Here is a 15,153-nt window from a genome sequence, read left to right on the forward strand (position 1 = left end):
TTGAAAGTGAAGCTGTGAACTAGAGGGGAGGAAGAAGTACACAAGCTCTACAGCTCATAGTTTGGAGGATTGAATCCTATACCAAAGGCTTGCTTTACCCAAAATTTGAGTTACTACGGGCACAATCCTCTGCATCTTTAGAAAGAAAAAAAAGTCCTACAACTCCCAACTTGGGAGTTGTAGGATTTTTTCTTTCTAAATATGCATAAGATCGCACCCTGAATAATTTTTTAAGCAATGCAGTCAGAACAAGTGAAATCTCAAAACTACCTTTGAATCACTGAACTGGTAATCCTTTATGTTGTTGGTTCACCTAACCCAGGGGTCCCCAACCTTTTTGAGCTCATGGGTACATTTAGGAAGTAGAGAAACTGCTGTGGGCACCACCACAAAATGCCTAATCAGTGGGTTGCTGCTTTGGCGTCTATCTGTCGAGACTATGGATCTTGGCCTGCATCTTATTCGACAAAAAATTATGTTTTGTGTCTGTTGGACATCATAACATCTCTTTAATAAGGAATGGTATAATTCAGCTTAATGCTGGCTGCAACACAGCTAATGTTTCTTTTAAACATATGCTTTGGGAGTGTCCAGTAGTTGTTTCTTTTTGTGGGGAGGTTATTACACAGATAAATGTTGTAGTGGAACAGTCTTTAATATTCACTGATGTACACGCTCTTTTGAATTATTTACCTGCTTCATGGAAATTAACAACTGGTCAATGTAAATGGATTCTCAGTGTCCTTTGTGATGGGTAAAAGACTGATATTACAACACTGAAAGCGTAAACATTCACCTCATATAATGCATTAGATTGAGGACCTTACAACACTTTCAGTATTTGAATGGGTGGCATATACACGCCACCTTCAAATGCAAAGTTATTTGGATATTTGAAGCCCACGTATAATTGCTAGAAAGTTGTATGCATTTCATACAAATCCATGTACGTATATAAAAAATTTAATTAAAAAATACTAAAATTTCAGGTGCCTGAGGGCACCACATTGGAAATCTCCTCACAGGCACCATTGGAGGGTACGCGGATGCCACGTTCTATTTATGTTGCACATTTGTATAATCTTCATACGATGTAAAAATAGAGATGTTCTCTGTTCATATCAGAAAGCCGCCAATGAGGAACATTCCAGTTCCTCTTGCTGTTTTAAATATTCCCTGTCTTTAAAAATAAGGAAAGAAAGGTGGGCGCCAATTCCAACCTATACAGATATAAGAATCAAGGCCATCCTACATATATTCACAATAAGTAAACAAATGCAACAAAAATACATCATACAAAGTTATAAAATCTATAAACAATCTCCCAAATCTCCCTGAAAGGAAAAGTTACAAAATAATGTTCTAAAACCTACAGAGATGAGTTTTGGTGTAATTAAGCAAAATGCTTCACAATTTTGGGCTTCTACAGAAAAGGTCCTGCTCTGCCTGCCATCTGAATGAACATCTCTGCCTGAACGTATTAAGCACCTGGTTCTTGGGACATATTTTGATTTCTGGTCCTGATACCAGCATACAACTACACATGTCATTTTTATTCTGCCATCACAAGAGAACAAGATATATCATTGGATACAAATAATGTATGCATTTATAAATAGCTGTTTCTCTATTTAAAATAGATGTATTCCTTTCCCACTTGTTTATTTGTATTTTAAGGTTGGGAATGGCAATTTAGGGTGCAATCCTTTGCATGTTTAGACAGAAAAAATGCCTACAACTCCCTGCATGCCCCAGCCAGCATGCATAGGATTGCGTCTTTATTCTCACATATGTACACTTTGTATCTGATATGAGCAACATATATTGTTATAGATAAGTATTGGGAAAACATGAATACAAACATAAAACCTCTACATGTGAAGAAATGCATTTAACGTGTTTGGTAACATTAATACTTTAATACAGAAAGGTGTAAGCAGTAATCTACTGTTCTTCTGACAGGCAATGTAATATGACTCTAATTATATCTATGGTATACTAGCAACAAGCTACAACACAATCTTGTGCATGTCTCTTAGATGCAAGTGCCACAGAGTTCAGTATGGCTTTCTCTCAGGTAAGTATATGTAGGATTGCATCCTTTGTTTTGTTTTCATGAAAGCAAATCATATAAGCAGGAGAAATTGTCACAGCTGCTCTGTTACAGTTCAGTAAATAATGTGCTTGTGGGCATGTGTTAATAAGCTATCCTTGGATGTGCTGGCTATAAAAAGCTTTAAGTGAAAACTGACCTTCAGTACAAGTTGGATTCCCTGTGTTTATGGTTGCTGCCTGCTACAAAAGAGAAGCCAGCCAGCATTCAAACGTACCTTTCTTCTTTCCCTGAAGATGACCAGAGAGGCTATATCTCTGTGTGCTCTGAACAAGACATTAAACAGGTCACAAATGGGAGACAACAGATGGATCTGCTTTGTTGGGGAGAGGTTGTGGAAGGACTTAACATAGACTTTGAGTTGAATGTCTTATATGTTAGATATTTATTTTATTTAGGATATTAATATCTTGCTTTTTCTGCCTGACAGGTCTCCATGGTAACTTACAATAAGAAAAGTAATATATAATAAACATATTAAGATTCCTTTTTAAAATGCAGTGGTGCTGTATAAAGGCTCTGGAGGGATGGTGATAGAAAATGTCCATTCTCTGGGCCTTAAATGTTGTTAAATCTTTTTTATTAGGCATTCTTTTATTTCTATAGAAATTTTAAATTGAATGAAATGTTTAACTAGTTGGGTTACAGAGTTTAGAAGGTTTTTCTTGTTCCTTTTTTATTCTGGAATATAATTTTTTAAATCAGCAGTTGTGCAATTGTTTATAACAGCATTTTGGGACTGTGATCCTCAGCACATGTATTTGGATATAAATGTCCGCGAACTGACATTTGGGTAAATGTGTTTTTAGGACTGACGTTCCCGTGTGCACAATATGTATTTCTCATCTTTGCAGTCCTTCAAGGTTAGGTAGTAGTTTCCATATTACAGGTGAAGGGTGAATGCTGAAGGAGAAGAGATTAGCCTGCTTGTGATCAAGACAACCTGGTTCCCCTAGGATCAAATCCAGTTTGACTACACTGACATGCTTTTTTGTAAGCTTTGAATCCCACATCACTTGTATACTCCTATTGCACCAAGAATTTTTTTACCTGCAGCTGGATTTTATTACCTGCAGCTGTTCAAGAGCACATGACTAGTTCTAAATGGGTCTGTAGATACAAGACCCATAATTATGAATGTGCAGAAAACAACGTCCTTTAAAAATGGATCCTGATGAAAGAATTGGTCATTGGATATTGAAGGAGTGTTGTCTGCTCTCCTGTTCTACATTAAATTCTGTATGTATGAGGAGGTGCATAAAAACTGACCAATGGAACATCTTTGGATTTAGCTTCACTTTTTTTTTCTTTGGGGGTGGAGGGGGCACAATGCTGTAGTGAGAGGAGGCTGTAGCTCAGTTGTGGAGCACATGCTTTGCATGCAGAAGGTCCCAGGTATGATCCTCATCATCTTCAGGTAGGGCTGGGAAAAACTGCCTGAAACTTTGGAGAGCTGCTGCCTGTCAGTGTCAATAATACTGGGCTAGATAGACCAGTGGTTTCACTCAGTATAAGGCAGCTTCCTATGTTCCTATAAGAGCTGTGTTCCACAAGCATAATACACCTTCTGCATGTGGAGTTGTCACTGCAACAGAACTGAACTTAGGCCAAGCCAGGCAATGATGCCAAGGTATATTAACAAAGTCTTGTGGCACCTTAAAGACTATGAAATGTGTTATAGACTTTAAAATGCCACAAAACTATTTTTGCTGCAACAGACTAAAATGGCTACCACTCTGGAAAAAGTATATTAAGTCCGCATTCCTATGTACACTTACTTGCAAGCAAATCACACTGAACTCATTACCCTCTCCATTGCATGGCTTCCCTCTCTTCAGACTTCTTTCCCTCTATGTTCAAACACACCAGCAACTGCCTCACCTTAAAATGACAACCTCCCTTAACCTCTTCTCATCCTTTATCAGCCACTCTTGCTTATTCCATTTGCCTCCGAATTCCTGGATCATGTTGTTCATTCCTGGGATACTATCAGATGAGGATTTTATGGCATCGCCCTGCCTCATTTGTGGAGTTTTATGGGGTGTCCAGATGGCATCATCAACTCACAACCCTCCCATTTTCTTACCACTTCTTCCATCTTTTACTGCGGAAATTCTATTAAGAAAGAAAAGACTGAATAGTTGCACAATGTCTTCTCACTTTTCTGGAAGCACTCTTGCTATCTTGACTTTTCTCTCTTCCAACTCTGCTTTTGACTCTGGGGTGCTTGCAGATGAGGCTTCTAGTGCTCCATTGGCCAGCCTCATTTATGGGATTTTAGAGGGGGGGTGTCCAGATGATGATGTCTTCCACCTGTAGCCCTCCTGTGTTTTCTCTTCATTTTACTGCAGAAAATTTGTTAGGAAAAAGAACAGAATTGCAACAGAATGCCTTCTGACTAGTAGCGCTAGGAGACCTCTGTCTGCAAGTACCTTTTGTCTACTCCGTGAATTCTTCCCTCTGCACTTTATTGAAACTGCCTTTGCTAAGCCTACAGATGATTTTCTCATACTTATGTCCTTGTCTTCCCTGATGTAATCTTTCTGCTCCCCTTGACACAGTTGATCATCTTCTGGTGCTTGACCTCCTCTATGCCTTATGTTCCCAGCCACACCTCCGTTCTTAGCTGGTTCTCCATCAAACTGTCAGTTTGCTTGTTCAACATTTCCATTCATATAAGTTTTTTCTCTGCCTTCCCCAAGTCTGTTTCAGTCCCCTGGACTTCTCTTTCTGCACTCTGGCTCCTTGGCTGACCTCATCAAATCACATGGCTTTCAGTACTGTATGACATATGGATATGCTATACATCTCTTCTGTAGTCTTCTCCATCCAGTCACATCTCTGCCTGCATGTCTGATAAATATCACTTGGAGGATGTCTCATCACCACCTCAAATTTAACACATCCAAGACTGAGCTGCTCATCTTTTCTCCCAAGTATTTCCTTTTTTTTCATGTCCTCTCTATATCTATTCAGGCAAAGCTTCATCTCTGATTCTTTTATTTATTGCCCACATCTAATCAATTGCCAAGTCATGCTGTTTCTCCCTATACAACATTTCAAAAACTCTCTTGCTCCTCCCTGTCCCCTCAGCTTAAAGTATGGTTCATGCTCTGATCATGCTCTTGTCTTGACTGTTCCAGCCTTCTCTGCCCTTCCTATGTTTCCACAGCTCTCAAAGTTTAAAAGTGCAAGGGGTTTGTTCCATTTCCCTCCCATTTCCTATGTTTCCACAGCTCTCAAAGTTTAAAAGTGCAAGGGGTTTGTTCCATTTCCCTCCCAGTTGTCTTACCTCTTTCCAGAACTCCACTGTCAAAATTATTAATCTCTCCCCATCACTAATTATGTGACACTCCTCCTCAGATCTCTTCACTGGCTTCCCATCCCCTTCTATAACCAGCACAAACTCCTTGTCTTTACTTTTAAAGCTATCCTTACCCCCACCATCCTATCTTTTGTTCTTTGTTCTATCCCCCACCATGACTTCTGCTCCTCCAGTGCTACCACCCTCAGCCAACTGAACATCTCTTATACCCTTAAATGCCCATTCTACATTGCTACTCCTTGTACATAAAATTCCCTCACGCAGGCTGCACCACCTCTCTCCCTTCGAATCCCTCCTCAAAAACTTACCTTTTCTGCCATGGCCTTTGGCTTATCTGCTTAATCTTATTCCCAATTGTACTTGGCTTTATGTATGTGTATAATAGCATTTACCAAGTTATTCCTGCCCTACCTGTGTGTCCTTCCTTACCTCTGTTATTTTTCTCACAGTCTATTTTAAATTGTAAGCTCTTTGGGAGCAGGAACCTGTCTATGTTTAAGTAACTCTGTAAAGCACCATGTACAGCGATGGTGTAGTAAAAATACTAATAAAAGTTATTGTGTGCTGCATAGCTTTGCAAGTGGCTAAAAGGTTGTTGGGCTACTACTGGATTTCACCTTGCTGAAGCCACTAGCCACTGTCCCCAACATTTCAGAAATAACTTTTTTCAGGTGCACCTTGAAGCGCATATATTTATATACACACAGCTCTTAGGGATGCTAAAGTTAGTATGTTAACAGTTTTCAGTGCCTTCATTTCCTTAAAATGTAAATAATGTACAGGAAGTGTATGCTAATGAGTTGTCATGTCTTCAGATATTTACAAGTATTCTAATAAAAATAATTTCCAAGGAAAGCTTTGAATTGGTTTGAATATAACATTTTAGCATCACTAAGTGCACTTTATTGATTCTCCACTTCTACCCCAAGTATTTCAGTTCAAGTACTATTGGATATTAGAAAAACTTCTCTGATTCTTATACAGCATGTAAAATTAACACGACTTAAAAAAATGGTTTACTAAACGCAAGTCAAATAAACATGCTAAGTCATTGATTTAGGGCAATGGAAATAAATTGATATTGCCAATATGTTTCTGCAGTTCTCAGTACTTAAAAGTGGAAGGAGTTTTTTTATTACACATTTTATTAGTTTTGTTTTTAAAAACAAAGTTGAGGAATAGATGAAAGCTTCTGCATGGCTTGCAGAAGATTGCAAGAAGTACCGGAGCATACAAGTTAATTGGGGGACTTGGCAAAGGCAAAGGAGCTAATAGAAACCAACCATCAAAGTTAGAATGCTTCTAGGGGAGGTTTTAATGCTGCCCTTGCCCTGCCTCATTCACAGGTGGTCCGGACGATGACATCTTCAACTTGCAGCCCTCCTGTGTTTCCCCACCATTGCTTCTGTCTTTTACTGCAGAAAATCTGTTAAGAAAGAAATGATGAAATAGCTACAGTGCCTTCCAATTGGTAGCACTAGGAGTCCTCCATATGGAAGCACCCTCATATGCCAATTAAGGGTGCAATCTTATGCACTTTTAGACACGTTTGGCTTGGGAATGCTGGGAGCTGTAGGACTTTTTTTCTGTCTAAATATGCATATGACTGCTCCTTAAGAAATTACAATTCACCAGTGGATGAATTGGGGGAAGTGATAATAAAATACATGCTACAGAAGTGGAGATTCCTGATTCTAACTTGTTCTGGCTTTTAAAACTTAACAGAGTGGAGAACAAACTGCAAACTATAGAGACTCAATTCACTGTGCTAGATACCAGCATTCAGAAATTATCAGAGAAGTTTGAATTTCAGAGGACAGCAGTAGAGCATCAGATGGACCAGGATGAAATGTGGGCATCACTGCTAGATGATAGGTGAGAAATTAACCTGAAATTAAGGTTTAGGATATCTATTAATCTTTTGATAATATTATCTTTGTTATAATGGTTATCTGATAATGCTATTGCAGGGAATGGTTGACAACCATAATTACACCTCTCTGTTAACAAACTGGATTGTAATAATCATTTGATAAGTTTAACATGCTGCTAGCACATGAACATGTGATATTAAATTATCTGTAACAGAACTTGTTAAAAAGAGGAGAGGACTTTATTTATGATGAGGGAATTTTGGTGCTAAATAATTCAACTAAGGATATCTGACTTAGGGCGCAATCCTATGGCTGCTAGTCAGCAGCTAGACGGCCATAGGATGGGTTCCTCGTAGGCAGCGCAGATCGGCCCTGCGCTCGTAAGAGCAGCATGGAGTGGCGAAAACAGGGTGTTCCTGAGGACGAGGTGGGGAAGTCAGAAATCCAGTATGACACATCCTATGTGTTGTCTGGCTGCCGCTTCCCACACTCCAAAGTCCCATGGCTAGACAGCCGATTTTGGTTGTCTAGCCACAAAAGCAGGGCTCGGGGAGCGAGGAGATCCACTCCTCACCAACCCTCCCACCCTGCACTGGATAGGCAGTCGCCCCTGGTGTCAGAGGCGACCATCAATCTTGATAGGATTGCTCCCTAAACCTTGGAAAGAAATGCAGTCCTAACTTTGTGCCTGTAACGAAGTACCTCAACATTGACTTAGGGTGCAATCCTATGCATGTTTAGACAGAAAAAGTCCTACAACTTCCCGCATTCTCCAACCAGAATGGCTGGCTGGGGAATGCTGGGTGTTATAGAACTTTTTTCTGTCTAAACATGCATAGAATTGCACCCTTAGTTAAGTTTTAATTCTATGTGGGCTTATAATGTTTTAGGATTGGACTTAATTATCACAAACATGGTTACTTTAGGCTTAAATTTCACTGGTTTAAACAGTGGTGCAGCTAGCACTGGACTTTGGGGTCAGGTCCATAGCCCTGCAGCACAGAGGCCCCCAATTACCAACCAGGGAGCGTTAGGTGATGAGGGCATCAGGGAAGCAGAAGCAAAGTCCATTTTATTCCCAAAGTCATGATGGTGCTATGATTTAAGAGAGTTTAAAATGCAAAACTGCACATAGTCGGAGTATTATTTTTAATCAGGGTTGGCAAACAGTTGTTACTCCTGTTCTAACACCTCAGGAATGTTGAAACAGTTGTAAAGCATGGAATGGATGCAGGGAGAGAAATGTCAGTTGTGAGCTTCAGAACTGAAGTAATACACGTGGCCACCATAAGGTCCTTAAGTCCAATTAGTAGCTGTACCACTGGGTTAAACAGAACATATATCTTAGTAAGCATGCTTAGGAATGTAGCATTAGGCTGCAATCCTAGACACACTTATCTGTGAGGAAGTCCCATTGAACTCAAGAGTAGACAGGTATAGAGTTATGCTGTTAGAACATCATTCTGTCACCTCTTACCTGAACAAAAATAAATCTTGGGCTTGTTGACATTAATTATTTGAGAAGTGGATTATATTTTTACATCTTTTTGCAGATTCACTTCTGTGGAAGTAAATCTTTTCTACAGCTACATCTGCGAAACTATTCATTGCTTACATTCTCAAGTGGTAAAAAAACTACCAGGTCTGGCAAGAGCCCTTCCTACTCTGTCCTCTGTTCTGAGGCGGAAAGGCAAAAACCAAAGGATTAGGTTGGCATGGGAGTCAACTCTGGAGAGGCTGGAACTGCAAGAAGGAGATGTTAAAGCCCTCTGCGCATTTTTCATTACACATAGCTCTGATGCATGCTACTATCCTGCTAACCAAAGGGACAATTACACCAAAGATATCGGCTCTACTATAAACAAAGTGGTGAAGAACCAGCTCCTTCAGCGCAGCCTGCTGTGTGCTGTTCGTGTGGTAGAAAACAGCAAAGCTTGAAGAAGTTTCCAAAGGAAAAAGGCACTCTCAAATGGATCACCATTTTCTCCAGAAACAAATGGTTTAAAAGTACTTGTAATCGAAAAATATTTGACTCAAATCATCCTGGGTGGCTTAATGCAAGACTATCTCTGTCTTCGGCCTTGTATGTAACTGGGAAAAATAGTACTGGCCTACCTTAAAAAGCTGTTGCACAGATTATAAAGATAATATATGTAAGGTGCTTTGAATTTTTTTTAACACTCTAAAGCACAACACGCATGGTAGGCAATTCCTATTTTGCTCATAATGTCCTTTTTAATGCCTTCCCCACTTGCTACAATAGATGGATGTACAGCAATTAGCATTTTAAATCCTTAGTTTTTGGTTTCTCACATGAAATATAGGTCGCATATATCACAAACATGTGTATTGGTGTTAGTGTAAATGGTAGAGTTCACTGTGCTGGCTTATTTTACCTTGTCGCTTCTGAAACACAGATAAGGCTTCTTATGTGACACATGCTATTTCTCAAACAAGAATAAGGCTTGTGGCACAGATTTCTTTATCGAAGTCTGTCTGATGTGGCAAGCTCCCAATTGTGTGTATCTCTTACACAGCAATCTCCTAGTTCTGAATGTGTGTAGCTGGTGGCAGGTGACAGAGACAGGATTGAGATTATATTGGTGTATCGCTCACCTTGCAGCCCAAGCATCTCCCTACCTGAACTGGCTAAGGTGGTTATGTGGGGGAAGATGGTGTTGGACTCCCCCAGACTGTGCTGGGGGATTTCAATATCCAGGCTGTGGGCCGCTCATCAGTTGCAGCTCATTATTTAACAGCTTCCATGACAACCTTGGACCTGTCTCAGGTTCTACACATGTTGCAGGGGCCACTCTGGGTTTGGCTTTTGCACTATAGGATGAGACTGGTCTGTGGGTAGCGGAGTTCAAAATAACTCCATTGTCATGGACAGATTACTACCTGACAGGGTTTAGATTTCCTGGGGTTCCTAACCTCTGCAAGAGAGGGGGACCTATTCAAATGGTCTTCCCTCAGACCTTCTGAAGGATTCCTGAATGTTCTGAGGCATTTCCTGCTACCAGAGTTGGCAATTCTATTGAAGCTCTGGCTGATCTCTACAATGAGGAAATGGCCCAGGAAGTAGACACAATCACTCCCAATTGATAGAACTTGGTGTCCTTGCTTTTCTAAGTAGCTTGGGGCACTTAAACTACTTGATAGACAGCTACAATGACAGCAGAAGAATACTCGGACGAAGGCAACCAAACACGGCTATAGCCCATTTTAGGGTATTCCATGGCAGTGATAGCAGAGAAGAAATGATACTGCTCTACCACTGTTTCACGAGCACAGTGTTGGTCAGCAGAGTTGTTATAAGAGTAATGGAATTATTATAATCTAGTCTTCAAAGTAGTGGGAGGAACCCTTGGCAGTTTGCTGTGATCAGTTTGTGAGCCACTTTGCTGATAAAGTTGCTCATATCCAGTTAAAGTTGGGCTCCACATTAAGAGCAGGATCTGTGGCTGTGACCAAGATTTCTGCTTGTCCTATTTTGTTGGGTAGGTTTTAGTTTTTCAGTATGTGAACAAGTTGCTTGGAGGGTTGAGGCCCACCACTTGATCATTAGATCTATGTCCATCTTGGGTGATTGAAATATGAATGATACGGATGGTGGAGATTGTAAATGCCTCCCTAGAGGAGGGCTGTGTCCATACTATATTGAAGGAGGCAGTAGTGAGACTGTTACTTAAAGAGCCATCACTTCACTCAACCAATTTGGGTAATGATTGGCCAGTCTTTTCTGAGTAAGGTGATAGAGTGAGTGGTGGCAATGCAGCTCCAGGCTTTCCAATCTGGATTCAGGCTTTCTTCACACAGAGCTTTTATCCTGCTATTGAGAGGGCTCTCTTGGAACTTTGCAGGCTCTTTAGATGATGCCTCCTGCACAAAATGCCCTTTCTTCTGTTTTTAAGTAGATTGCAGATAATGAGCTATCAAATTACCCCATTGTGCCCCCCACCCCAGAAAAGAAGAAAAGCCACAAGAAGAGAAGAGAGATCAATGAAAGACATCGAAGACAGATCTGAGGGAGAGGGGAGGGGGAAAGGAAGTGCATGACAAAGGAGTCATTGTGATCCTGCATTTAAAACAGAAGCAGAAAGCCCTGTTTTAAATGCAGGATTTTAGGCTGGTGTAGAGATGCTCTCAGGCCTAGTTTGGGGACTGAAATGGCCTTGGTGGATGACCTTCACTAGGAACCCAGCAGGGGGAGTGTGACCCCATTGGCTCTGCTGGTTGTCTCAGTGGCTTGCGATACCAACAATGTTTACCTTCTAGGAGGGACTGTGTTTCAGTGGCTTCGGTCCTATAGGGCTTTGGTCTTTATGGGGTTGGGCACTCCCTTAAGCTGATGCTGGGCGATTATGGCTTGGCCCTACGGTCATTAGCTTATGGGGTTCCATAGTATTCTAGTCTAATGCCAAGAAGGCCACGGCAGTCCTAAATGGATTCATTGTGGGCTAACAAGCAGAGATTTACCCAGACAAGACAGCAGTACTAATGGTTAGTAGACCACCTGATTTAGAAATGAAAACATCCCCTGTTCTGGATTGCAATCCCTCTAAAGGACCACTTTCACAGGTTGGGGGTGCTCCTAGATTGGGCATTATACTTGGATATCCAAGTGACTGTTGTGGGCAGGAGTGCCTTTGCACAGCTTTGGCTGGTGCACCAGTTATGCCCTGCCTTGGAGATGGATTTGGCATAGTGACACATGCTTTGGTCACATCCAGACTTGATTACTGTAACACGTTCTACATGGGGCTATCATTGAAGAGTGTCTGGAAACTCTAATTAGTGCAGAATGCAGTAGCCAGAATGCTTTCTGGTGCTTGTTATTTGGATCATATTACACAAATCCTGTTCTATCTGCACTGGCTTCCTGTTTATTTTCAGGGCCAATTCAAGGTGCCGATATTATTTATAAGGCCCTAAACAGCTTGGTGCCACAATAACTGAAGGATGATCTTCCATATGAACCTGCCCATCAATTGTGGTGGTTATCTAAAGCCCTGCTCTGTGTTCTATCACGGAGTCAGGAAACTTGGCAACAACATGAGACAGGGTATTTTCAGTGGCAGCACTCCAGGGAAGTTCAAACGTGGCCCAACTGGAGACCCAATCTGTCTCTCCAGGGTTTCCCAGATGGCCACACCCTCTTTCCTCCAACTGCTTATTGTTTGGTGGTTTCCCAGCTTTTGCATGTCTTTTCTCCCATTCTAAAGGTTGAAATGCCTCTCCCAATATGCTGCACTTTTGACCCCATCCCCTTTTGCCTTTGGTCCCGCCCACCACTGGAATGCAAGCCCTGAGTTTTTCTCTGAAATTAAATTTGGCCCTTAGGCTGAAAGACGTTCAACACTCTTTTAAGTAATGGTTTGTAAAGGGTTTTTGCATTCCGTGTTTATTGTATTAACATATATTTTTATGGTTGTAAGCTCCTTAGGGACCCTTTTGAGGGCAAAAAGGCAGGAAATAAATATTTTTATAAATGTTTTGAGGTTGGCCTTCAAGGTGTCTCAAAGGATAGGTTAATATTTGAGATGGGCTCCCATGTTCAGTTGGCTATACAGCACCATTCCTCCTCATGGACCAGGTGTCCAGCCCAATAAAGCTGCCCATCTGATTCTTCTCTTTTAATGTCCTTACTAGCCTGGGTTCTGTATATCTCAGGGACTGCCTATTCCCATGGTCACTAAGATCATCTGAGGAGGACTTGCTCCACATAACCCCTTTTACTGTGGTAAGAACTGAGAGATGGGGTAGGACATTGGCTGATTGTGGCGCCCACACTATGGAATGCCCTCTCTGAGAGATCTAGTTGGAGCCCTCATGCTATAGTTCTTGCCAGTGGCTGAAAACACTTCTTATTCTTTAAGCCATTTGTGGGTGCTGGGATTGTTTTACCACTGCTGAACTATATTGGGTGGAAGCATATTTAATTTTTATTTGGAGTTTATTTTTGGCCCCATTATGCACTTTCCTGAGCACTCAATTTCTAAATGGAAAGGTAGCTTCCAGCACAATCCTATGCATCTCTACTCAGAAGTCTGAGAACTCAATGTGATTTACTCACAGGAAAGTGTGTATAGGATTGTAGTCTAAGGGCGCAATCCTATGCATGTTTAGTTAGAAAAAAGGCCTACAACTCCCAGCATGCCCTAGCCAGCCATGCTGCCTGGGGCATGCTAGGAGTTGTGGGCCTTTTTTCTGTCTATTCATGCATAGGATTGCACCCTTAATTGTTTTTAAATATCATGCTTCTGTTCACAAGGCAATGGCTTCTAAAATATTTGGGCCTCATTTTAAAGTGACACTGGGAGAAGAAAAATAACTTATTGGTGGTGCATGTTTCTGCTGTCTTGTTTTAACTGGGCTGTCAGTAATGTAAACACACCAGTGCAACACTGGTCATGGCTAGGATTCCCTGGCATATTGCACCCGTAGCATGTTGCACAGGTAAGACGTTATCACTCTCCTGGTGTCACATTTTAAATCACGCCAAAGTTCCAAAGCACCAGTGGCACTTTCTCAAGATTGCAATATAAAACATTTATGACAACAAGAGGCTGTTTCAATGGAGTGGCATATCCACACCCACAAACAGGACTTTCTGGCAGTTGTTGTTGTTCAGTCGTTCAGTCTACAATCCTTCGTGACCCCATGGACCATAGCACGCCAGGCCTTCCTGTCCTGCGCACTCTCCCAGAGCGTGCTCAAGTTCATATTCATTGCATCGGTGATGCTATCTAGCCATCTCATCCTCTGCCGTCCCCTTCTCCTTTTGCCTTCAGTCTTTCCCAGCGTCAGGGTCTTTTCCAGAGAGTTTTCTCTTCGCATTAGGTGGCCAAAATATTTGAGCTTCAGCTTCAGTATCTGTCCTTCCAATGAGCACTCAGGGTTGATTTCCTTTAGGATGGACTGATTGGACCTCCTTGCAGTCCAGGGGACTCGTAAGAGTCTTCTCCAGCACCACAGTTCGAAAGCATCAATTCTTCGGCGCTCAGCCTTCCTTATAGTCCAGCTCTCACAGCCATACATTACTACTGGGAAAACCATAGCTTTGATTAGACGGACCTTTGTCGGCAAGGTGATGTCTCTGCTTCTTACTACGCTGTCTAGGTTTGCCATAGCTTTCCTCCCAAGGAGCAAGCGTCTTTTAATTTCATGGCTACAGTCACCGTCTGCGGTGATCTTGGAGCCCAAGAAAGTAAAATCTGTCACTGCTTCGGTTTAATTTCCCTAGATTTCCTCCTTGCTTCATAAACTGTTAATATTTGTATTTAATCTGTGTACAGCAATAAAGCACCCAGCAAATTAGGGGTTTTTCCTCCTCCGAAAGTTCACGCATGTGGAAATAAAGGAAGTCTGAAAGGAATAAATTTTCTAACATGACTAATATTTGGGACTATCTTTTCAATAGTAAACACAGTCGCGGCAATATTACAAAACATTAATATTTTAATAATATTAATTATTATTAATAATTAATATTAAAAGACTGTCCCACCACAGCAGCCAATGCGTATACAGTTATATATAAAACGATCTGTACCAGGCATCCCTTCCTGTATCACTATTCCAGTCTTCTCCCCCAACCTGGTGACGTCCAATGGGCTCGAGTACAACTCCCAGCATCCCCCAGCCGCGGGAGACACCAGGTTGGGAAGGCCGCCCTATGCACTTCAATTATTGAACACTTCCACCCTATGGCGGAGCTCCTTCCAGCGCGAACGGGGCCGCGGAGGCGGAAGTAGGCGGGGCTTCTCATTACTCGGCTGCAGGATTGGCTGTAGTGTGTTCTCGCGCGCGCGTGTTTGGGGCCCGTCAGAAGGCCCTCT

General features: G+C 41.6%; 1 protein-coding gene across 1 annotated transcript; it reads left to right on the forward strand.

The window, feature by feature from the left end:
- Nucleotides 1-7,080: 7,080 nt before the first annotated feature.
- Nucleotides 7,081-9,645, forward strand: SMCO1 (single-pass membrane protein with coiled-coil domains 1; the record flags this gene model as incomplete). The annotated part of the gene is made up of 2 exons (XM_084845676.1): nt 7,081-7,313; nt 8,866-9,645. Coding segments are annotated over 2 exons (618 nt in total), but the record flags the coding sequence as incomplete, so codon positions are not given.
- Nucleotides 9,646-15,153: the final 5,508 nt, after the last annotated feature.

The sequence above is a fragment of the Heloderma suspectum genome, chromosome 3, assembly GCF_057233095.1.
Source record: "Heloderma suspectum isolate Gila_16-S chromosome 3, 16-S_ref, whole genome shotgun sequence".
In the NCBI taxonomy this organism is placed as follows: domain Eukaryota; kingdom Metazoa; phylum Chordata; class Lepidosauria; order Squamata; family Helodermatidae; genus Heloderma; species Heloderma suspectum.